Source organism: Scatophagus argus, chromosome 11, assembly GCF_020382885.2.
Source record: "Scatophagus argus isolate fScaArg1 chromosome 11, fScaArg1.pri, whole genome shotgun sequence".
Taxonomy (NCBI): domain Eukaryota; kingdom Metazoa; phylum Chordata; class Actinopteri; family Scatophagidae; genus Scatophagus; species Scatophagus argus.
The window spans coordinates 6,194,411-6,217,933 of NC_058503.1; the positions used below are offsets into that span (position 1 = coordinate 6,194,411).

The window sequence follows — 23,523 nt, forward strand, 5'->3', positions numbered from 1 at the left end:
TAAAGAATTAGCATGATGTTGCCTCAGTAATGAAAGGTGGTGTATAAAGGTGGGGACAGGAGGAAAAAAATCTGAAAAACGGTTGACTTGAGTAAAGAACAGAAACAACGGAAAAAGATAAGAGACAAGTAGGCATAAACAATGAAAAAAGAGATAGAATGAAAAGTGAAGAGAGGAGAAAAACAAAGGGAGGGAGACGATGAAAAGGATACAGAGCCAAAGGACACAGAGAGAAAGAAAAAAGCGAGAATAAAGTGTTAAGGTAAAGTAACTGCAACATCATCGAGTTTTATTTTGAAATCTACAAGCGGATGTGCTATGGAGCGTTGACATCGCCGCGGAGGCAACATGGCGAACGCCGGTGGAGTAACCGTGGATGGAGGAGACCTGATGCGATATGCTGAATATGCTTCGAAAACAAACGTTAAGGGTGACGCAGAGATAGACAGACGGCTGGTACGTGTCTGTTTTTATACTGAACACATTTGTGGAGTCAGTCAAAATAAACTAGCCTGGCTTTAGTTGCCTGAGAAAGTACGCAACGTTAACCTCAATGACCGCTAACGTAAAGCCACGCACCGTGGCGTTAGAAGTCACCCTAAAACCAATATTTGGAATATGATGTCTTGACAATTAACGCAAAGTTGGGTCAAAGTACCGCATAAAGCAGAAAACAGCGTTTATTCTCATTAAGTCAACTTAGCTAACTAGCTGACCATCTTAGTTCGCTTCGCTCGCACCTGATGTAACCGCACGACACAGTCTGTGGACGATTAGTCTGACGAGAGAGCATGTAAAATGATACATGACTTGAACTGCACAGTAACATCACTATAAAGAATGAGTTAACGTGATTATATATCAGTTTTGGTCGCCAAGCTGCCACACAAATCTTCCGTCAGCGGTGTTACATGACCTGTCAGAAGTGGTAACAGCAGCATGTTTTGTGTTGGTGGCAGGGAGGGACTCTGATCGCAGTCGGTCTCGGTGTGGCTGCTGCGGGCTTTGCAGGTAAGAACACTTTGATACAAGATGAATAATTTACTAAGATAATAATGTCTGGATATATAAGTGCATTATTCTTTTTCGTTTTTTTCTTTACTCCTTCGTTTTGTTTAAATTGATACCGTGACCCCCTGCTTATTGTTTTTGCATTGACTTTGTTTAGAGACAGGAGTTTTCTTCATGGATTTCTTCTTTGCTTTTTGTTGCTGCCTTTTCATTTAGAAATTTACTTTGCAACTATATCATGTACGTGTTTTATCTCCAGGCCGCTATGCATTCCAGCTGTGGAAACCTCTTGGACAAGTCTTGTCTGAAACTGCCAAGAAGATGCCCTCCTCAGTGAGTGGTTAATTATCCTCCGAAACATGATGTGATGGTATTATGCAGTCCTGTTTTGCTAAGTGTTACATCTCGATCTTACATGTTTGGTATAGTTATAAGTTTTCCTGCACTTGATACACTTGACTTTTACATATTCCCTACTTATTATTATGCACCTAACTGTTAAGTGAGTTCATATCTTCAGTATTTGAAAATACATGTTCCTCCTCAGAATATTAATCAGGCCAGGCAAAACTGGTTTGATGTGGATGTTAATGTGGATTCAGCTTCAGCCAGACTTTAGTCTGAACGACTGCACAATTAAATGAGTAAAAGTCGACTTCTGTTTTGACACACGAGTGTTTAGTTTCTATGCAGTAAACAAGCTCACCTTGATATAAAGCAATACTCTAATCCCTCTGCCACCACAGGCTTTCTCATCGTATTACAAAGGAGGTTTCGAGCAGAAGATGTCCAAACGAGAGGCCAGCCTCATCCTTGGCATCAGGTAATAAAATATGGTGTAGCTAGCAGTTCTTAATTGTTAATTTGTTAACTTATGAGCGCAGTCCTTCAGTATTTGTCTCTCATTGTTCAAGAGAGCAGTGATTGCTCACATGGATGTATTGTTCCTTTTGTGTCCAGTCCAGTCAGCACTAAGACCAAGGTACGTGAGGCCCACCGGAGGATCATGGTCCTCAACCATCCAGATAAAGGTAAGCTAAAGCTCTCACCCTTAGAGTGACAAAGACAAAGGGCAGCTACCTCTTAGGCTGCGGTTAGTTGTTGTTGATGTGTAAAATGTCAAAACCCTAGAAATCATCATATTGTGCAAATATGCTGTTTTTAGTAATTAATTTCACAGACTAAAGTTGGGTTCAGCATATTCACTTAAACTGTGATGGTAGATATTGATACACAAAGTAAAAGGGATGGAAATTGGATTGGTACAGACCTCAGTATTAGTGTTTGAAAATCTTCTGGATGGATGAGTGCTAAAGGAGTCATCATTGAGTCAGACTAAAACTTTTTTGTGTGTGTGCGTGCGTGCGTCCCTGCAGGCGGGTCACCGTACCTCGCTGCAAAGATCAACGAAGCCAAAGACCTTCTGGACAAGGAGACCCGGCGATGACCTGCACTGTTAACAGACGTTTTTAAAACTTCCATCACCTTCCATCACCTTGTACATGATCTCAGCTTCATAGTACTGCCCCATTAGCATGAACATCACACCAAGGCATCCACTCAGGCTCCTGGAGATGGCAAAAAAATGTGCTTTCATGACAATTTTCATAACAGGATTACAGATCTTTCACATAAGTTGTCATTATTGTGAACATATAAATATTTGTCTTAACCAAGCATGAAGGTCATTGACTTGAAATAACTGACAAAGTTGTAGAGTTTAGTGGTACGTTTTCTACAGCAAGAAGTCGCTTAAAAAAAAGGTTCCATTCTGCAACTGGATTCAGGATTTGTTATGCTGTGTATAAAATATTATGTGTACAAATGTCAGCAAGGTCAGCAACAAGGTATTATTTAATAATTAATCTATTTAGGGAACAATAGAATAATGAATTTAGATATTTCCACATTTAAACAGTTAATGTGAAAATGGTGAAACTTTCTTTTTTAAATAAACTTGATTTGAAAACCTGTGCATTATTTGTTGTTGGAATAGAGTGACTGTGGCTCTTTGTGCAGGCATGTCAAACCTGCATGAACTTGGCTGACTTAATGAAGTATTTTTAGTACTGCCAAGGAAGTGTCTTTTTCTGTATGGCTGAAGTATTTGTGAGTTACCTGCTGCATCCAACAAGACTTGTGAGCTCAGTGATTCACTAGTTTTCTTAAGCGCTGTGTTAAAGGCTTTGGGAATTCCACATCACAGCAGCCATTATGTTTTAGAAATGCACTGTTGAATGTTAGTCTCTCTGTTTCATTTGTTGATGTAACAGTTTTCTGCCATTGTTTAAAAAAAAAAAAAAGGAAGAAAGCAGACACACACACACCACCTCAGAGCTTGTTGAAAAGGCTTCTTTATTGAGAGGTTGATGTCATACTGATGTCACTGTATACTGAATGTCATTGAACAGGGAGGACAAGAGCAAGACGCAGTATTTGCCCGTTACACTTACAGCAGCAGTTATTGGTCAAGAACACCAACAAATTACACCAAGGTTTGCTTGAAAACAGTCAAATAAATACAAAAAGAATCTGTCCTGTTCTCATGTCATCATGTTGGCAAATGACCACCAGTCTCACTGCTGTCAGTATGGACACTGAACTGCTCTCTCCTTCATACTTTTCCCTTTATTTGGTCAAATCTATAGTTGCCAAAATTAGGAGCCCAGGAGGTGTCAAAAAAGTTATAATTTGGATGCAAAATCTATTTGTGTTACATAATTTGCACTCTTGTATCATATTACAAATCTTGCCCCTTTGTGCAATCCAGTTTTTATGGACTGGATGACATCTGCAGTATCATCAAACTTTTTACCATGGCAGCAACAGTTCATCATCCTGTAAAAAAATGTTTAATCAAGAGCACAAATTATTATATTTTGTGCAAAATTTAAATTTTATATTCTTTTCTCATGTGTTAGTGTCCTTTTTATTTGACATTGTCTAGTGGGCATGAATTTTTGGTACCAACCACCAGTGTTAATATTGCAATTTGACTGGTGCAATATCAGTGCGAGCAGGCACTAAAATGTTACATCGCTGTTCGCCCCATCTGTTGGCCCCATCTGTGACCTGCGCACTGCACACGCTATTCAAATCACAGAGTAAGGATCAGGGTGCTGAGGCCACAGCACCACTCACTGCTGCGAGTTCTGACAGTTCTGACTCCGGTCATTTGCCATCTGCACATTTGGACCCACGTAAAAGAGACTAGACCCCCTCTTTAGTATAAAGAAGGACAAACACTGCGCTGAGTGTGCGAGAGCTGCCAATGACTCAGCAGACAAATACAAACAGACAAATAATAATGAATTAAGATTAACATCTAGTGGGAAGTCAGAGGAGGCACAGACACAAACCTTGGTAACCGTGTTAGCACCATGGAAGCTTCACCCGCTTGGATGAACGAATGGCATGCTGGGAAGGCGGAGATGGCGTTAGGCGTACATTAGGAGTATTCTTATCCAAACTGATTATTTTACAGTTGATCGTCATCGGAGCATTCAGAGACATGAATGTCAATAATTCTAGCAAATAACTCCAGTATTTTACATTTGTGGGTCACTTTCGGAAGGAAATTTGTGGAATTGCACGGCACAAAAAAAACAGTTAGAGGATGCTGTTCTTCCAAAGCGAGCGATGGTAAAGTTCTCACAGCTTCTGCTGAACTGAGTGAGAGATCATCATATCACATCAATCACATCAACATCCTCTTTCAAGAAGGGTAAGCAGTGAGGCTGATGGGAAATGTGGTCTTAATATAAAGAAACACCATCAGTATCAGTACTGCTGCACTGAGGGAAAAGCAACCAGCCGATGGCTTTCCTGCTTCGGGGAGAACAAATCAGTGGTTTCGGTGAAAATAAATCAGCAGCCCTTCGTTGACGAACTTCATTAAGGCTGCTCGGTTTAACGTCAGCGATCCATTAGCAGTCCTGTGTAGCCCTCTCTAAGTCTTCATCCTGTTGCTCCGCTTCCTCTTCGTCCTCCTCATCTTGCTCCTCTTTCTCGCTCAGTTCCTCTCCAATCACGTCCAGTCGTGCCTCCTGCCCATTTATCACTTCCTCCTCATCCTCATTATGAAGCCTCGCCTCCTGCAGTTGCAGCCGTCGCTCCTCCACTAGCAGGAGGCGCTCTCTGATACCCTCAGCTGCTGATGCTGTTTCACTCGGACTCCCAAAGTACTGCTCACTCCTGAGACAACATCAATTCAAGTTAGAAGTTTTGTGTATATGTGTGTTTGTGTACTTGCATTTATCACTAAAGACTGCTTGTGTGTAAAAGGAGTCCCTTGTTTGTGTCATTTATAAAGTGCTAAATAGAAATATGGCCTCACATTTGTAAGCATCAGCACCAGTCAAGCTGCTGCTTGCATCCATGTCAGCCCTGACTCATATATGTGGTGACTGAGCTTTATCATGTTTCACATGGTGTAACAACAATCACCTGAAGCTCAATATCATAAAAACAAGTTAGCTTATGGGGGACTACAAATCTTCATATGTGGATGTTCCAGCAAAGAAGCCTACAAATATGGTGGTTGAATAATGGACAGAAAACATTATGACACAGTTGATATGATCACAGTTAAATTTATCTTTTGGTCATTTGAATGTAAAATATCATCAATTCTTCATTTTATCCTATCAGATATTTGTGTGAAGTTTTGTCATAATTAGTGTACGAATCCTTGAGTTATGGCTACAACTGTGTTTATTTGATGTGATAATGGAATTTTAGCACCACAACCTAATCTGTTCATCTTTGAGTCCAAGTGGATGGTTGTGCTATATTGGAGATCTTGAGACATCGTGTTCACAAAATTGTGACAAACGGATGAACAGGCAGACATGTTTCCAGCCAAAGTTATCATGGGTGCCCAGTGTACACTATCTGCTCAGTATCAAACAGCAGACTGGCTGCAGCAGTCTAGTGACTGGTAGTATTTTTCTCACAAGCTGGTAGAGACCCAAAAGAGAGCTAAAAGACAGTGAATATTGCACTTACATTTACTACGCAGCCAGACACACAGCTCCAAATGAATGGAAATGTTACCCCAAATGTCTAACTGTAGTCAGTTAAGAGGTGATAATATGTCAGTCCTGTCTACACAGCTTGTTTCCCCTGACCCAAACAGGCCAATAAAGGAGGGACAGTATGGGGTGGGGTGAGACATGGAGCAGTTATAGTTAAGGTGAGGGTCTGCAGGGAATGTACGTCGGTGAAAAGTCCTCCAAAAGTGACAAAAAAAAGATTCTGTGTGTGTATTTACGTACCCATCAGGGAAGATAACAGGCATGGTCAGTCTGTCCAGCAGAGTTTTCCCCGAAGAGTCAACATCATCCAGAGACTCTACATCCACGCATTCCTGTTGTAACACCTGAAACGCAGAAATACATGCACTAAAGGCAAATCTACGTATGCTTTCAATGCCCATGTGGCTGCAGTGGTGTGCAAGGGTAAGTGTGAAGTAGATTAGGCGGGGACATTTTTAATTTAGACCCAATATCAGCTAAAAATATTGCCATGCTAATGTACAGATCAAGTCTAGTTTCCTCATCCAGGTACTGTTGCGCCATCACCTTATACCTAATAATAATAATAATAATAATAATAACACAGTGAGGTCTCTCTCTGTCAGCCTGTCTCACCTTTTCAGCGGCGGTGTGGAAGCTCAGAGCCAGCTCCAGTCGCTGTTGTCGCTCCTCAGTGCTGACGGTAAACTGTTTCCAGACTCGGTTGAGTCGTGGCAGAGTGTCTCCAGACGAGCGCGTTGTACAGCGCAGAGACTGACAGAGGACGACGGTCGCCTGCAGCAGCTGACGGCCGTAATCATAGGTGCTCTGAAAGAAAAGACAGGAAGACGGAGATAAATCTGCCCGTTATTCTTCTGTTTTCAGAATGATTTCATCCTTTGTTGTTTCTTGAAGCTCATAGTTTTTTAATTAACTGTACCTGTGGTACAGACTTAGATACCACTGAGGACAGTTTAATGTTTTTATGTAGTCATTTCTCACACTCATTATCCAGGTGTAAAATGGTGTTGATGTGAACTGCCATTTAAAGCTACTCTCATCAATATTTTAACATTAACAAAAAATCAAATTACTTTGAGTTATCGCACAGTGTCTCACCTGAGCAACGTCCACAAACTTCCTGTGTTTGTCCAACATGTTCCTGGTCTCCTGAGCATCGTCGCCCAGTCTGACATGAGTCTTCAACAGGGCGTCCAACAACTCACCAAGCCACTCTACTGCCTGAACACACACACACACACACACAGATCATCATCTCATAAATGCAGGAAGTATTGCTGTGTGTGTTTTTCTGTGTTGTTTCTGTTGTGTGTCCTACCTGTAAAGCGTCTTCTTCACATTTGAACAACTGAACCATCTGCAGCATCTTCAGCCTCCTCACATCCACCATGTCCTCACACCTGCAGCACACACACACACACACACACACACACACACAGTTAAAGACTTCATCCACATAACCCTCAGCATCACTGTCAGAAAGACTGATAAAAGAAACTTGAGGCGGCTCCCTGCTGAAGCCTGCAGTGAAAAGACAGAGAAGAAGAGGGTCACCTCTGCTTGCGGAGCTGCATCTCCTCCATCACACCCTGGATGTGCTGAACATTGTCCTGCTGTTCTCCGGCTGGACTCTCGGTTTCCTCCAGAGACCATGACGGCTGGCTGCACATCTGCTCAAGCAACAGCCCCCCCTTCTGACGCAGAGAAGCCAGACCTGCCTCTGTGTGGAGTGGAGACGGTTAATGACAGAGGAACTTTACTACCCCCATCACTTAACAATGTTTCACCATAGATGCATCCACTTAATAAACATCACAAAAAAGTGGTATCATTTTAGAGAAAAAGATTTATCTTTCAGAGCACAAACCAACAGCCTGCAGCTTCTCCTCCAACAGTTTGAGGTTTTGTTGAATTGAAGCGCCATCAGCTGGAGCCACGTCAGCACAGAGCATGCCCAGTAGACCGTCCAACTGCTGGGACAACTGCAGAGATGGACACAGAGCTCTTGTTTTTTCCACAATAAATCACAGACACTTTCACACTTTTATTTTGTTGCCACGTGCCCATTTAGGCTTCATCCTGGAAACTTCTGGTTTTAATTTTTAGACCAGACCAACAGTTCATCCATAAGTTCACCTCCTGAAGAACTGCTAAAATTACGAGAAACTGTTTATGGGCAAAGCTAGCAGTTTCCCCCTGCCTGCAGTCTTTGTGCTAAGCTAACCCTTTACAGGACACACAAAGATGAAAGTTCCAGTCTGAACATTCAGCACAAACATCAGCTGATACAGTGCGTGTGTGTGTGTTACCTCCTGTGTGGTGCTGTGGAAGCTGTGCGCTGCCTGAAGGATGTTCTGTCGGCCCTCCAGCTGAGCCGCCTGCCTGTAGCAGACGTCACTCAGCTGCTGCTGCAGCGCCTTCAGCTCCACTACTTCCTCCTCCTCCCCGGCACTGAGCAGAGCAGCAATCTGCTGGTTCAGCTCCACGTACACTGCAAACCACTCCTGCGCACACATAATCAGTCCAATGCACACATTTACCATCAGTGTAACTAAAATGGCTACCCTGCATAGTGCACTGACACAAAATTTGTGAAATGTAATTTTCCATCGACACAGAAGCTGAGATAATAGCTATTAATCCTTCATAAACCCATAGTTCTTTTCAAAACAGATCAGATGTGCCCATGTTGCCCTGTGTAACGCACGAGTGTGATCACAACATTTTAGTGTCATGTGAAATGCCGTAAGAGTTCATTAGTTTCTGCGATCTTTTCACAGTAAAGCTACAAACAGCAGAATGGTGGCATCAAAAGACAAACTCCACTGTGATCTGTTTTTAACTCCACATCTGTTCATCAGTTTGTATTTGTGACACGATCATGTGTACGTGTGTGTGTGTGTGTTCAGCGTGTTGCATTACACTGTGCTGGCTCTCAATCTCCTCGTGTTTCTGCTGCAGGGCCTGAGCAGCTCGCATTGAGTCTCCGATCTCGTGTTGGGTCTTCAACAGCTCTGATCCTGGACCCTGAAGCCAGGTGACCACCTGAGATACAGACAGATAAATCAAAAAATTAGTGATCACATGCAGAGGGAAAAGTGGGGAGTACTGGTTCTACGAGTGGAAAGTCCCCATTCATCTTCTCTACAGACGGTGTTACAGATTAGACAACAAGAATTTATTCAGCCATAATTAACTTCATTTTTGTACACTCCCTCTTCTCCTACTGTGTGTTGCCAAATGTCTGCTGTGAAAAATGCCTTCTGGGAGACACGTTGTGGCGTTTTAGGACCTTCATCACTCTGGATTAAGTTTCTGAGTTGCAGTGCAGTTGAGCCACCAATAGGAGGCTCCAAGACTCTACTTGTCTCTCATGGAGGTCTCACATCCATCAATATTTTCTTTCACAGTTACAATCCATAAATCTTTAACTATAGAATAAATAAATCTCTTTTACTTTTTATTTTCCTTGGTATGCTTTGACAACACAGATATATTTACAAGTAACATAGAAAAAAATGAAACTGAAAATTGATGTCTAAAATCAGAATCAGGTACAGTACATTGTACTACATCCTCATCAGCCACTGCAATGAAAACACAACACATTCATTTTCTGTGTAGGTAGTGTGTTTAGGCTGCGGCACTGTGGACCACATGGGTTACAGAAAAGAAAACACATAGCCCAGCAGTAAAAAGTTAAAACAGAATGGACTCAAGAGAAACACAACCCAGCATCACGCTGCAACGCCCAATCACACAACGCAGCAACACCGGCTGGTCATCAGCAACGTTCTTCAAGCCAGTTACACTAAACTAGTGAACTGACACTAAAACACTGGTTACTACATTTCCCACACTGCAACTCAATGAGTCTTCAGATAAACCCTCTCTGTCTGGTAAATGACCACATCTCTTTCAGCCTCCATGTCTCAAGTTTGCATCATCTGCACGTTCAAAATGTGAAGGCTCAGGTTTAGTCCGAGATAACTACAAAGACATCATAAACGGAGCTTCATATGTAAAATCAGAGGAGTGTCCCTCTGAAGAAGAATTCCCTTCCCTGTGGGTCTTTCTTATGATCACTTATTTTATCAAGATACTTGTATTTTCCCCAATATTCACAGCCGTTTGTGGAAACTGAGTGTGCCTCGTTCAGTAATGACACGTCTTTTATATTTTTATACAACACAAATATTACATATTAAATAAAAATCCTTTATGAAGGCTGCCTGTTTTTCCCTCTACAAAATATAATCATATACAGGATAGTGATCATGAATTTGTGACAAGTTGAAGATGAAATATTCACTGTAGTGTAATACAGTACAGTAACAGCTGGAACTGTCTATCCAGATGTGTGTGTGTGTCAGTATCATAATTTAATTGTATTTATCAGGTCAGCGATGCCTTAAAGAGACAACACACACACACACTTTGATTAAAAAAATAGGCCAACCCCACACTTCAAATCCTCCAGGCTAGTGACCGACATGTTGTGGTCACCATGGCAACTTTAGGCTCTTCTCCAAGACAGTGGTGTTACCCATCAGCCCCTGCAGCTACAGGAACCCCAGAAGCCACAGTAAAGTCTACTTCTACTTGAGTGCTGCAGGGCAGTGAAGCTGCTCAGTAACACTGTCCTGAAGGACAAAGGCAGCTGTGGAAAAAGCACAACAGAAGCCGTACTTCCTGAGAGAGCTCAGGAGGACCAACGGCGAGAGGAAGCTACTGGCGACTCTCTACCAGGTGACCATCAAGAGCTTTTAAACATACTCTATCTCAGTGTAGCGTGTGAGTTGTTCCACAGCAGATAAAAAAAAGCTCTGCAAATAGTGATTAACATGGCAGAAAAGATCACTGCACTGGCTGCCCACTGGAGGACCTGGCCACATTATGATACCTCAGCAGAGCAAACAACATCATTAAAAACTCCACCCACCCCGGCCACCACATCTTCCAACTGCTGCCGCCTGGCAGACGCTACAGGGCAGTAAAAAAAAAAAACGAACCACAGGGACAGTTTTTCCACAGAGCCATCAGCACACTGAATAATAGAAACACTACGACCTAACATTTGCCCTCAATGTTTATTACTTTTTATGACATGGTTTTAATTGTTTTGAATTTTTGTATATTAATTGGTTGTTTCATTTTTTGTGTTGTGTTTTGTATCTTGTGCTGTATACACCAGTAGAGTAGCTCTACAAAATTTGCTGGATTCAAACATACAATGACAATAAAGACAATCTTGAATCATATGTCTAATAGAGGATACGACGAGTTGGCTAAGACTTTTTTTTTTAAATCAAGTTTTAACATGCGCTCTCATAATGTACAGGACCTGCTGTTTTCTCCTGTTCTGTTTTCCAGCGCATTAATGATGTTGAATGTGGACCCTCCTGGTACTGCACCAAAGAAATTCCACTTCAGCCCAAAAGCGTTTTCCACAAAGACCATCATTTAAATTAGAAATGAGACATCTGTGAAACTGTTGTGAGTTGTACACTCCAGGTGAGCAATTCTTACTGGACAGAACAGGCACCATCTTTGAATTTGGTATCTAGTTCTTCTATATTAATCTATGGACAAACAAGTCTATTGGAAAGGAGTAAATGGCCTATTGGTTTACCCACATTTACAAAACCCATATATATTTGGGTTTTGTAAATGGCCTATTGGTTTACCCACATTTACAAAACCCAAATATATATGCCAATATCGACATAAAACCATATTAGATGAGAAGCTTAGCTTAAAGTCAAGAGACGGGGGGAATGTTATACCTCCTTTGTTTAATCTCACAGGTTACATATGAAGTTCTTAACAATATGAGGTCTCAGTTATGTTTTAGTCATGTGTGTGCATGTTACCTGCATGACCTTGGCGTGGATCTCGTCTAGCTGCGTGCGTTTATTTCGCTGCCTGCACAGCTCCTGGTATCTGGTGTACTGCTCTCTGAGCGAGTCCAGGAGCTTCATCACCTGAGGCTGAGCCAGCAGCTCCTCCTCCATGGGACACCAAGCTGGACCTGGAGGGCAGAAAACAGGGAGGAGTCAGGAAGAAGACGTGTGTATATAATGAAGCAGCAATCACACCGGATTTGAATGTGCCGTTGAGATGTAATAACAGAGATCACAGAGAAATATGGTATAGGCACAGTTAGGTCCATATATATTGGAACAAGTTTTTTGGCATTTGACCTCTGTACACCACCAACCTGAATTTGAAACGAAACACTAAAAATGTGAGCGAAATGAAGACTTTCAGCTGTAATTCAAGGGGTTTGACAAAAGTGTAGCATTAACCATTTAAGAATTATAGCCATTTTTATACCCCCATTCCCATTTTTGGTGGTTCATAAATGAGGGAACAAAAAGCTGAGATGCCTTTTCAAAGCCAAATTTAGTCCATGACATATCAAGCAGATAAAGCTCTGAAGTTGGTAAATTAGCCTTCACTTTGCTCACATCTTGAGTATTTCATTTCAATGTGGTGGTTTACAGAGGACAAATGGCAAAAAAACTGTATTTGTCCAATATACATGGACTAAACTGTTCATATGGTCAAATCTGGTACAGTTGATGCTGATGTGTATTCTGCACATAACAATACAGATGATATCTTTTCAGTCATCCATCCATCCATCTGTCAGGATGGACCTACTAAAAGAAACCTGAATGACTGACAGCTGCTTCCTCACCTCCCTGCCCTCCTCCTCCTCCTCCCTCTGAGCCGTTAAAGCGACGCTGCTGCAGCTCCGACAGCAGCTCGTGACCTGCAGACAGGCAGACAGAAAGAGAGAGAGGGTGAGAGAGAGAGAAAGAGGGTTGGTTTGAGCCTGTTATAAAAGCATTTGAAACAATGATGCACCAGTGTTTGTGTACATGCTGTTACATTATGAAAGGAGCCGGTAGAGGGAGGAGGGTGGTACCATAAACAAAGACTCCTTTCACCTCTTTCACACACAGACACAGGCTGCTCAGTACAGTAAACACAGCCCTCCATCGTCCATCTATCTATCCATCCATCCATCGTGTCTTTCTAAGTTCCAGGTCTTGGTGGAAGCAGACTAAGTATCCACGACCTCCTTCTCTCCACCTACATCCTCCAGGTGGATATTTGGATCCATGATTACATTCTCTCACTCACTACTCAGAGTTCGTGCCCAGAGAGCCGTAGCATAGATCAGCAGTTGTGTACACAGCAAGTAAACAAGGAAAAAAGTTGAAAATGTGGTGCTGGTTTTGAAAGTGAATTCTTTTCCTTCTCTCTCGGTTTCCTTTGGGTCAGGGGTTGACCTTGGTCATCACCGTTGTACTGAATCTCTCCTGGAGATAGCTGAAGAGCCGTTTGATACCAAGGCCTTGACAGTGGCAGATGACTGGATGCTCATTGGGCGAGTCTTGACTGTTGTTTTGTCTGTTTCACCAATGAAGTAGAGGCTCAGTCCCGTCCTTATCGTCTATTTTGGGCTTTTGCCAAGAATGGGTGAAACTTTCTTGAGCATTCTCTAAGTTGTATAAAAGACTATCAGGCTCAGGATTTGTCAGGTCAGAACTGGGTAGCATCACACGCAGCCCTCTGTACTGCCTCTGTACCGATGACTCCGGATTCTCCTTGAGCTCAAGATCAATAAATAAATCTGACAGAAGCTTAGATGAGAGGAGATGATATTTACCAGTCTGAAGGACAGTCTCAGGGTCAAAAGATGGCAAGAGGACACAGTCAGCTGATCTGCAGAGGACAGACAGACACAAAGTTCTGGATTTCACCCGCCTATCTTTCATAAACTGAAGCTCTGTGTGTGTCTGTGTGTGTGTGTGTGTGTGTGTGTGTGTGTGTGTGTGTGTGTGTGTGTGTGTGAGCGTACTTGTCCTTGTCCACTGAGCTGCTCTTGTCACTTTCATTGATAATCGAGAGCTCATCCAGCAGTGATGTTGACTCTTTGGTGAACTTCTCAAAAACCTGAAACAAATGACAAATAAAAAACAGACATGCTCAGACCTGGTGCCAGGTTACCGACACAACAAGCATTTTAAAGTTATAAAAACAAGAAACATATGATTTTATATTAACAAAATACTAACCAGTCTCTTGTTGAGCCAGTCGTTGTGGTCGTAGTCCAGGCTTCCTCCAAAATCATCTGTCAGCTGACAGGGTTCAATATAACGAGTCAACTTATTGGCCGAAACCAGGATCACCTGACAGGAAGCACAGACACCAGTATGAAAAGAGCCTATTAATCAAACAATGACAAAAGAGTTTAATTTTGTACTTTGGCTGAAACATGGAATTAATATTAATGATCTACAGCTGAGTTACATATCTGTGAGCTACGGTCACCATCACAGACTGAATAATCAGATCACTTTGGATTGGAAAACTGCACTCGTTCAGCCATTCAGAGACTGGGACTTTCCCAATACCAACCCAGCATAATAAAAAAGTTAATGACATGACGAGAATGAGTGCAGTCAAATGTCCCCATTAACGTCTGTTTAATTAATGTCACATTAAACTCTTCTATATATGTCAGACATCGTGCAAACATTACTGGATTATCTCAGCTGGGCAACACAAGACAATGAGGAACAAAACACTGAAATTAAAAATGAATCCAACTCAAAATGAATAATCATTGGTGGAATGCAAGTGGGAAAATTTACTCAAGTACTATACTTAACACAAAATTCAGGTATTTGTACTTGACTTGAGTGTTTGCATTTCATGTATATACTTTTACTTCACTACATCTAAGAGGTGCCTTTATGTGTTTAGAAAATTAAGTTAAATAAACTATTTAAAAACCCTTTTGGTTTAGCTGTAAAATGCATCACCACAAAGCCAGAAACTGTTGGCTATTTTTCTGAGCTAATAAAACACGTGATGATCTTTTTGAATATGGTGCAGATTGCTGTAGATTAAACCAGCCAACAGTACCTAAAGTAGTTAAAATGAACTTAACCTTAACATCGGAATGTAACATATGCATTAATGCAGCTGTAACATTAATCCAAACATTATAGCACTCACTAGGAACATTTTACTACACAATGAGTACTTCTGATAACTTTGCTGACAATACTAAGATACTTTTACTTAAGTAAGCAAGTAAAATTAAGTTAAGTTTCTGAGTGCAGGACTTTTACTTGTTGTGGAGAGTTTTCTTAGTGGTCTTAGTACTTCTGAATATATTGGATCTGAATATATTCTGCTACTAGGAATAATATACAGTATAAGTAAGTTTCCTCTTGCATTTTATATTGAATCATATGTAACTTTGTTCACAATGAAGGATGAGTGAAAATAATCATGGAAGTGCTTGCTTTTCATTCTGCAGATTGTGCTTCCTTATCTGTCCTCCAGCCAGAGACCAAAAAATAGACCAAGGTCATCATAATCAAGGATGTTCCTAAACCCTAAATGTGTGTCAAGGAGTGAGACAAGAGGCTTCAGTAAAATCTGTGTATTGATTGGTCAGCTGATCTGATGGGAATATGAAAGGAGTGGCAAACAGCTGTGGAAGCTGCAGTATCAATTTTGCTGCATCAAATGACAAACTCAAGGAACCAGAAATGACCACCTCCAATTACCAATAATTATTAAACACAAATAAGAGCTATAGGTGGTATAACTGGAGTAGCACCAGTTAGCACCACCACTTAATAATTTCTGCCCAAACAGGACGGTTGATCACGCATGACAATTAACTGCAGTCTCTTTAAAATGAAGCTGGAGCATTTGACGGTGTTAAATACAGTTCCTTCATCCTCGCATCAAGCTCTTGCATTCCTACTAAGTTGAGACATGAGGAGGAGACATGAGGGAGGAGGAGCAGCACATGTGTGTATGCAGCTCACACACACATTATCTCAGTCCTGAGTCCTGTAGTATGTGAGGGAGGGTGTTTTGGCCCAACAGATGTAGTCATAGTCCTACGTAACAGTTAGGAGTCACTGCAGTCAGCACTAAAGAATCACAATGAGATCCTTTTTCAAGTCACTTTTTACTTCTTTATTGTTAAAATTACTACTACGGTACTACTATTACTACTACTACTACTACTTTATACCAAGAACATTTAGGAAAAGTACAGAATCATTCTTGAGAGAGAGACCAGATTATAATTTCTAGCTTTTTCTTCAGTGTATCAACCCAGCAGAGTTCTTGGATCACAAGACAAACTGCTGCTTCGAATACCCAGAGATTTTTCTAAATTTGGCGACAGGCAGTCCGTGAGCTGATCTAAGGTTTTACAAAAAGATCTTCTGCTATGAACTTCACCAATTTATGTGTTTTATCCTTTTATGTTGTCTTATCACTCAGTAAAGCACTTTGAGTTGTATTTGTATGTAAGATTCCTTTACAAATACACCTGGACACTCAGCTGGTAGTAAATCTGACCCCCAGCTGTCACGCAGCAGACACTGTCAGAGAAACTGGACTCATCTCAGTGTGTGTGAGTGTTTATTTAAATGTAAGGTCAGACTTTAAGGCAGCTGTACAATGCACACCCCACTGAGAAATCCACACACACACACACACACTCCATAGTTAAGATGAGTCACATTTCAACACCGTCACCGGAATCTCCCTTCCAACAGCTGTGTGTGTTTGTGTGTGTGTGTGTGTGTTTGTGTGTTTGTGTGTGTGTGTGTGTGAAGTGAGTGAGTACTAAAAAAACATGAAGAAGATGAGCACTCTAACCCACCTAAATGACAAACAGGGACATTGTGACTAGAATTAAAACTGTTAATTGACTCTTAAATGTCGGACCGCCCTTGAACACACCACCAGGAACAGCCTCTGCTCTCAGCTCACAATGGTAACTGCAGTGTGACTAAAAACCAAAGTCATCTACATTTACTGTGATGGATTATCTATCTGCAGCAACTTTCAAGTCGCTACAGACCTACCAACTTGCCCCCGTTACCGTGGCAACAACTGCGGAGCCAACATGGCTGCAGAAATCTGGGTCACAGTGACTAGTGATCTCTGTCAGTAAAAACCATGGGCTGTAATATAGGTGGAGACTGGCCGAAAAGGTCTCTCTGTCACACAAACACACATTTCATACATCAATCGTGGCTCAGATTTACAACAGCACTCAGGAGAGTGAAAGACACTCAAGGTTATCATAACTGGCTCAGTTTCTCTCTGTTTGGTATCAGATAGTGTGTGTGTGTGTGTGTGTGTGTGTGTGCTTGTGTGTGTGTGCGTTTTGGACCAAACTGTCCTCACAAGGGCCAAGAAAAGGAAATGCAGACAGTTTGTTTGTCTCTGAGATTGTTTCAACATTAGAATAAAAACTGGATTTTTCCAACTGGTCTCAGTACAAACAGTTTACTCCATCAATATGGAACCCTTATTTAAGTGTTTTGGGAAAGGAGGCCAAGCGCTAGACAAAAAGATTTCTCAACTACTGGCAGGAGTGGAGATACAATCAGAGTTTCCATTAGAAAAAACTGTTGCCGGTCCATGTGTCCTGGAAGATTTCAGTGTTCCGGACAAATGGGAGAAATTCCAGTCAAACGTTATCTGTGTTTACAAGCCGTTCACAGAGACCACTGATACTGTGCATCACCAACCCAAAGTGTGGCTATGTGCTGACTTGGGAATAAAGCTAACTGAATTTTTGCCTCTCAACTGCACAAGTTTGATCACAGGATCATTTGTGTTGATTTGTCCCAGTCATCCAGAATACCTTACTGTATATTAGATGTAAAGCGAATAGACAACAGAGATATGTGACATGTCTATCATCATCTATCACATGTCCAAAATTATCTTTATAATGGTCTTCAGTTAACAAAACCTCTGTGTAATTATTTAGACAAAAGCAAGTACAAATTTTGAAAATCCTCAGAAGTTTTTAGCTTCCAAAATTGTTTCAGGTACCTTTCAGATCCATAAAGGGAGCTGAGTGAGTGTAAACAAAACCAGAACCTGGTTTGAGCTGAGAGACTCACCTCAAAGCCCAGACGGTCTTTCTCCTTCCAGAAGCAAAAGTGTGTGACCTTCTTATCCCAGAATTCATCTGGCTTCACCACACAAACCAGTGACACCTCGGCTGGAATCACATTCTGAAAGAGCATCAGTAGCATCATCATCCTGGCAAAGTGATTCGGTTGTGTATGCCATTATCGAGACCCGCAATGTGTTTGTACCTGCAGCATGAGCACCACAGTCTTCACAATGTTCCACTGAGACTTACGTCCGTCCACGATAACGGTGAAGCCCCGAGCCTTACACTTCTCACTGTGGGAGAACAGCAACATTTACATACAGTTTCCTTCCCATGCACTGTTTTTGGGTTGACCATCCAAACTGACTTTGTTCCTGCTTTTCCATAATTTGTGTGTAAATTAAGATAAGTTGCCTCATAGTGTCAGAGTGGTGCATTTGTGTCCATCTGCTTACAAAGTAAACGTTTGAACGTTATAATAAAGCCAGCTCAAATGATGGCTGCTGGAGCTTCCAAACACCAACAGACTTTAAACTATAGTGACTGGCAGATTTATTTTCAGAGACTTAAAGGGTAATTCAAGTTGATTACAACTTGGCCTTACGTTTGTACATCAGGATATCATTTCTCTCAGTTATAATAACACTGCACTCCCCATATGCCTGCTGTATTCTCGGCTCTCAGAAATTACTTGAGTTACTACGTAACCACTATAAACAATATCCAAAAGTACACAAAAGTCTGGAAAATATGGTATTGCCCTGAATATGAAACAATATATTTTTTATTGAAAATATTGGAATCCCATTCTATTCAACTTTTGCAGCAACAGGTCCTACTTTTGAACAGAGACTGTAACCCTGCTGTGGAACTCTGGATTGTTTGTTAATTTGATAACGCTAGTGAGTTCTTTAAGTCACTCAGAGTGTCTTCCTTAGTGTTAGTCAGCTTTAAAAGTTCTGTGAAGGCCGGTTCAACCAGTAGGACTTTAAAAAGAGCTTGTGTAATGTGTTTTGGAGCAAATAAAGAGATAACAAGTCAAAAGTCACATCTTTACTGCAGAAATGAAACAGGGACTGACACATCTGTCAGGCTGCCAAGGAGTGCCGCTGTCAGCAAAAGTCATGATGAGGAGCTTAAAAAGACAGACTGCCAACAACCAGCGAAAAATCACTCAGGCCTCTTCCTGACAGGAGACGGTAAGAGCACACGACTGAAAACCAAGCTACGGAAATTAATGGTATGCTTTAACCAAAGTATTTCACTTTTACAGAAGAAATGTTTTTTAAAGCTCTTGGGAGGACTTCCCCCACAAAACAAGGCTTGTGTCCAGGACTGATCTGATCAGACTAGACTCCAGTCCAGTCTTTTTCAACCAAAAGAATGTTGTAAGGGGACAGGTCATCTCATAAACAGGGTTGTCTCATGTTTACGACAGCACCGTAAGACTCAAACTCTAATACGCTGCAATCATCCGTTAAGCCTTTTACAGTGCAGCTGAACATGCTGGACTGGATACAGGTCCAGGAGCTCTTCAATGACAAGTGAAATCCAAGCATGTGTAAAGGCATTAAAAATGAGACGAGACAGTGTTTTGTTAACATAACTATACACAGACACATAGCAGAGTGTCACGACAGCTGCCAGGACTGTGTGTGTGTGTGTGTGTGTGTGTGTGTGTGCATGCACCTGGGAATACTGAGCAGGTAGTCCAATGTGGCGCTGAGCTCCTCCATGCTGGTCTGATCCGAGCTGAGAGGGATAGTCAGGATCAGACCACTGCGTCTGTCTTTGCCTCCTGAAGACAGACAGACAGAGCAGCAGAGATGGGACACATGTGACAACTGACCAAGGTGTCTGTAAAGCGACATGATACAGTCCTCACACTGGAGAAACACATGCAGACGTGACATCACGCAGCCCGTGTGTGTGTTTTACCTGACAGAAAGGCCAGCTTCTTCTTAAGGATGGCGAGGATGGTGGTTGCTTCCATGTTAATGCTGGACATCTGTAGACACACACAAACACAATTTAAAGGACAGATTTTTTTTTTCTTTTTCACAGGTTCATATTTACACTGTAAAGGTTTTTGGTCACTGTAAACTGTTCTTCTTGTCCCTACTGGCTATGAAGGGATTCCACACACATTCTAAAGTAAACTCCTGCAGTTCGTGGTAGCCAAAGCTTCAAAAGTTTAAGTCCTGTTAGTATGAAGTTCCCTCTTTATTTCCTAGGACAGGGTTTCTTGGTTGAGTTACGAAGGATACAAACACAAACAGGAAATGCAATGCTAATTCCCACTTGACTTATAAACCAGACTGCTAAAGCCTTACATTAACTTTTTTTTTCTGTCAGACACTAGTTTGCCACAGTGTCAAACATTAGGCCACCATCTCTGAACCTACCCCACAGGTTCACACACTAGACCACAGGCTGAGACACCTACGCAAACACTCAGTCACTAGTTCACATGTTCAGGTACTAGAAAACCACAGGCCCACACTTCCAAACATGTCACTAGCACACTTGCTCTGACAGCAGCTCACAGCTTTGGGTACTACTGCTTCACGTGAGCAGCTGTTACTGCAAGAGTATCGTGGAATTATAGAAATATCGTACAAGTCAAAAATGTCAAGAAAGCACAGTAATCTCACTCCTCAGATGACAAACACATTACCTATTGGCATTATGGTTGATAAAGTCAACTACTGAGGCGTTCCCGCTGAACACTGACGCAGCACAGACACGCCACAAACCCCAGCTTAAGTATCACAGGGATATTATAGAGACAGCACAGTGATTTTCCACATGGATTTTCCCCTCAGCTGGCATTTCTCCCAGCAGATTCAGATTGCTGGCCTCGCATTCAGCTTGGCCTGTGATTTACTGTCTGTTCCATCTGTGTTTGTGTGTTTTTGCACAGTTAAAGTTGTCAGGCAGTGAATCAAGCAGTCAACATTCCTGTCAAATGTCATTTTAGTTGAATAATCGATAGTTTCGATTGGTAATGATGCAGCCCTCGTTAGAACTGAAGGAGGAAACAACACAGAAACTCGCCTGTTTCCTCTGCCCTACACTTCATATATCAACACCACCCTCTGGATGGTTCAACATGTGCGATCGTGTTACTGCTCTCTCTGCACTTTGCTGGTTTGAATTACCATTGTGTACTGTATAATTTCTTATCCAGTGCTCTGAGGGTTAGATTAGAGGATTGCTGTCTGTATGCCAAATAGGAAGTTTCAGCCAGCGGTCGGTTGGTTGACTGCTGAGCTTTATAGATGCTGGTAGGCAGATTTTATTATCTTTGGCCAAAGCCAGACTAGCTGTTTTTCACCTGTTTCCTGTCTTTGCGCTGGGCTAAGCTAACCATCTCCAGGCTTCTGCTGAGAGTGGCATCAATCTTCTCTTCTAAATTTCATCAAGAGAAGTGAATAAAATGTAGGTTATTTCCCAAAATGTTTAACTTCTTCATAAATCTTTCAACTTTTCTATGCATTTGAATGTCTGTTGATTTTGGAGTGTTTCTGTGGGAATTTTTGACCATCCCAGTGCACATGGCTTTGTGCACTGGGGCACAGTCATGCTGGAATAGAAAAGAACCTTCCCCAAACTGCTGCCACAAAGCTGGCAGCACAGCATTGTCCAAAATGTCTTGGTATGCTGAAGCATTAAGATTTGCCTTCACTGGAAGGCAGGGGTCCAGCCCAACCCCTGAAAAACAGCCCCATACCACACCTGAATTCAATAATAGAGGTGTGTCACAATATTTTTCTCTATATAGTGTATATGCACCAGATTCAGTTCATTTATTGCTTTAAAACTGTCACACAGGAACCGATGACTCACACCTCCGTACAAAACATACCTCCTTTTATGACATTGTTTATACGTTTTCGTTTTGTTTTATGTTAGTATGTGTGCATATGTATACAATATATTCGTACTTCGTCTACAGTATTTATTACTGTATACTGAACATTTCAAGCAACATGACGCACTTTTCTGCAATGCGATTTAAACAGTGGAGTGTCTATCAGATCTGCACAAACCAAACCCACTGATGAAACACAGTATTTCAGAATTGAACGAGAAAACAATTAAAATAAAACGCATTTAGTCCAAAGTTTAACATCAATTGAAGCTTCTCTAGCCAGGAACAGAGGGTTTTAGGGGCTTTTATTTTTAAGTTAACTAAACATTATTGTTTGTGTTTATTATTGTATGGGTTGTGTTGATTTCACTATTTGGGACAAATATTATTATTATCATCATTGTCACTGTTACTGGTAGTAGAAGTAACAGCATTTGAGTGAATGACTGAGTTTGGTAACTGCAGCACCAGTCAGTCCTGCTGCAGGGCTTTATCTTCACCCTCCTCTTCTTCCACAGCCTGCCTGCGGCCTACCTGCAGCTGCAGGACGGCCCGGACCGGCTCGGTTTGTCTCGGGTTGGTTCGGCTCGGCCCACAGACACAATGACCTACATTTAGCAGCTGCAGACTGCGGCGGCTGCGGTTCTAACCTCCTTAACCTCAGCCTCGATCTATTCAGCATCGACAACTGGTCAACCAGCAAGAAGTATTGATCACGCGAATTCTCTTACCTTTCGGTCAATTCTGCACCATTATACTGTCCCGATTTTTTTCTCCTGGGTCCCCCTCCTTTTCTCCTCTGTCTCTCCTTTTCCTCTGCTGTTCTTCCTCTCGCCTTTCTCCTCCTCCTCTTAGGCTGATTTTTCAGCAGGCGTTCAGTCTGTTTTCCATTATAAAACAACGAACATCTTAGTTTGCTATCCGTTCGCTTTCAATAACAGTGGAAACACAGAAACCAGGCGGTGGACCTCGCTGCTCTGCGCAGTCTCAGTGAAGTTGAATAAAAGAATTGAACTTCCGGTAAAGCATCATTCCAAATAAAAGCCTGGAGGAGTCGTGGATGTATGGAAGAACATGTTTATCAACTTTTGCAGAGAAAATTCATGATTTAAGTCAAATATGAATTAAATACTGGTGGAAGCAGTATTCGAAGTAATAACACAAATACTCATCATACTGCTAATATTTAAATAGACTAATATTTAAATACTTAAATATTTGTTTGCAAGAAAAAGTCCTTGAAATTGTACATAAGTAGTCACAGCAAAATAATAATAGATAATATAATAATAAATATAGCAAAATAATAATCCATCTAACCGTGTTAGAGACATCTCGCACTGAACCACAGATTTCAACCTCATGTTTGCACTAGAGGAAAAATCAATCAGATATTTCACTGGATAGGCGAGAAATTTGACAAATTAAAATTTTGACCCAATGCATGTGAGTATAGAAAGACTGCAGGATGTTTTGGGGGCCAACTTACCTGTGTAACCATTTACAGTTTGGCCTTTTTTTGCTTTCCATCCAGACAATGTTGGTTTTAACAGGACGTGATAAAATATGGATAATCTCATGCCCACTTGTGGGGGTGATGGTGTGGGCTTATTAAAGGATCTAATTCTACCAGG

The 23,523-nt window shown here is 41.6% G+C and overlaps 2 protein-coding genes across 2 annotated transcripts; one reads left to right on the top strand and one right to left on the bottom strand.

Annotated features, from left to right (window-relative positions):
• The first annotated feature begins 299 nt into the window (after positions 1–299).
• On the top strand, positions 300–2,974 carry dnajc15 (DnaJ (Hsp40) homolog, subfamily C, member 15). Its single transcript, XM_046404270.1, has 6 exons — positions 300–456; positions 960–1,011; positions 1,271–1,344; positions 1,758–1,834; positions 1,972–2,042; positions 2,388–2,974. The coding sequence occupies exons 1-6, from the start codon at positions 349–351 to the stop codon at positions 2,456–2,458; spliced, it is 453 nt and encodes a 150-aa protein (XP_046260226.1). The 5' UTR covers positions 300–348; the 3' UTR covers positions 2,459–2,974.
• A 375-nt stretch (positions 2,975–3,349) lies between these two features.
• On the bottom strand, positions 3,350–22,879 carry sestd1 (SEC14 and spectrin domains 1). Its single transcript, XM_046404269.1, has 19 exons — positions 22,621–22,879; positions 19,954–20,023; positions 19,705–19,813; positions 18,218–18,308; positions 18,020–18,133; positions 14,138–14,251; positions 13,921–14,015; positions 13,729–13,784; positions 12,751–12,825; positions 11,921–12,078; positions 8,970–9,092; positions 8,357–8,551; positions 7,915–8,029; positions 7,602–7,767; positions 7,366–7,447; positions 7,146–7,268; positions 6,663–6,854; positions 6,288–6,391; positions 3,350–5,205 (listed from the first exon to the last, which is right to left on the bottom strand). Exons 2-19 carry the CDS (start codon positions 20,021–20,023, stop codon positions 4,938–4,940), a joined length of 2,250 nt encoding a protein of 749 aa, XP_046260225.1. The 5' UTR covers positions 22,621–22,879; the 3' UTR covers positions 3,350–4,937.
• Positions 22,880–23,523: the final 644 nt, after the last annotated feature.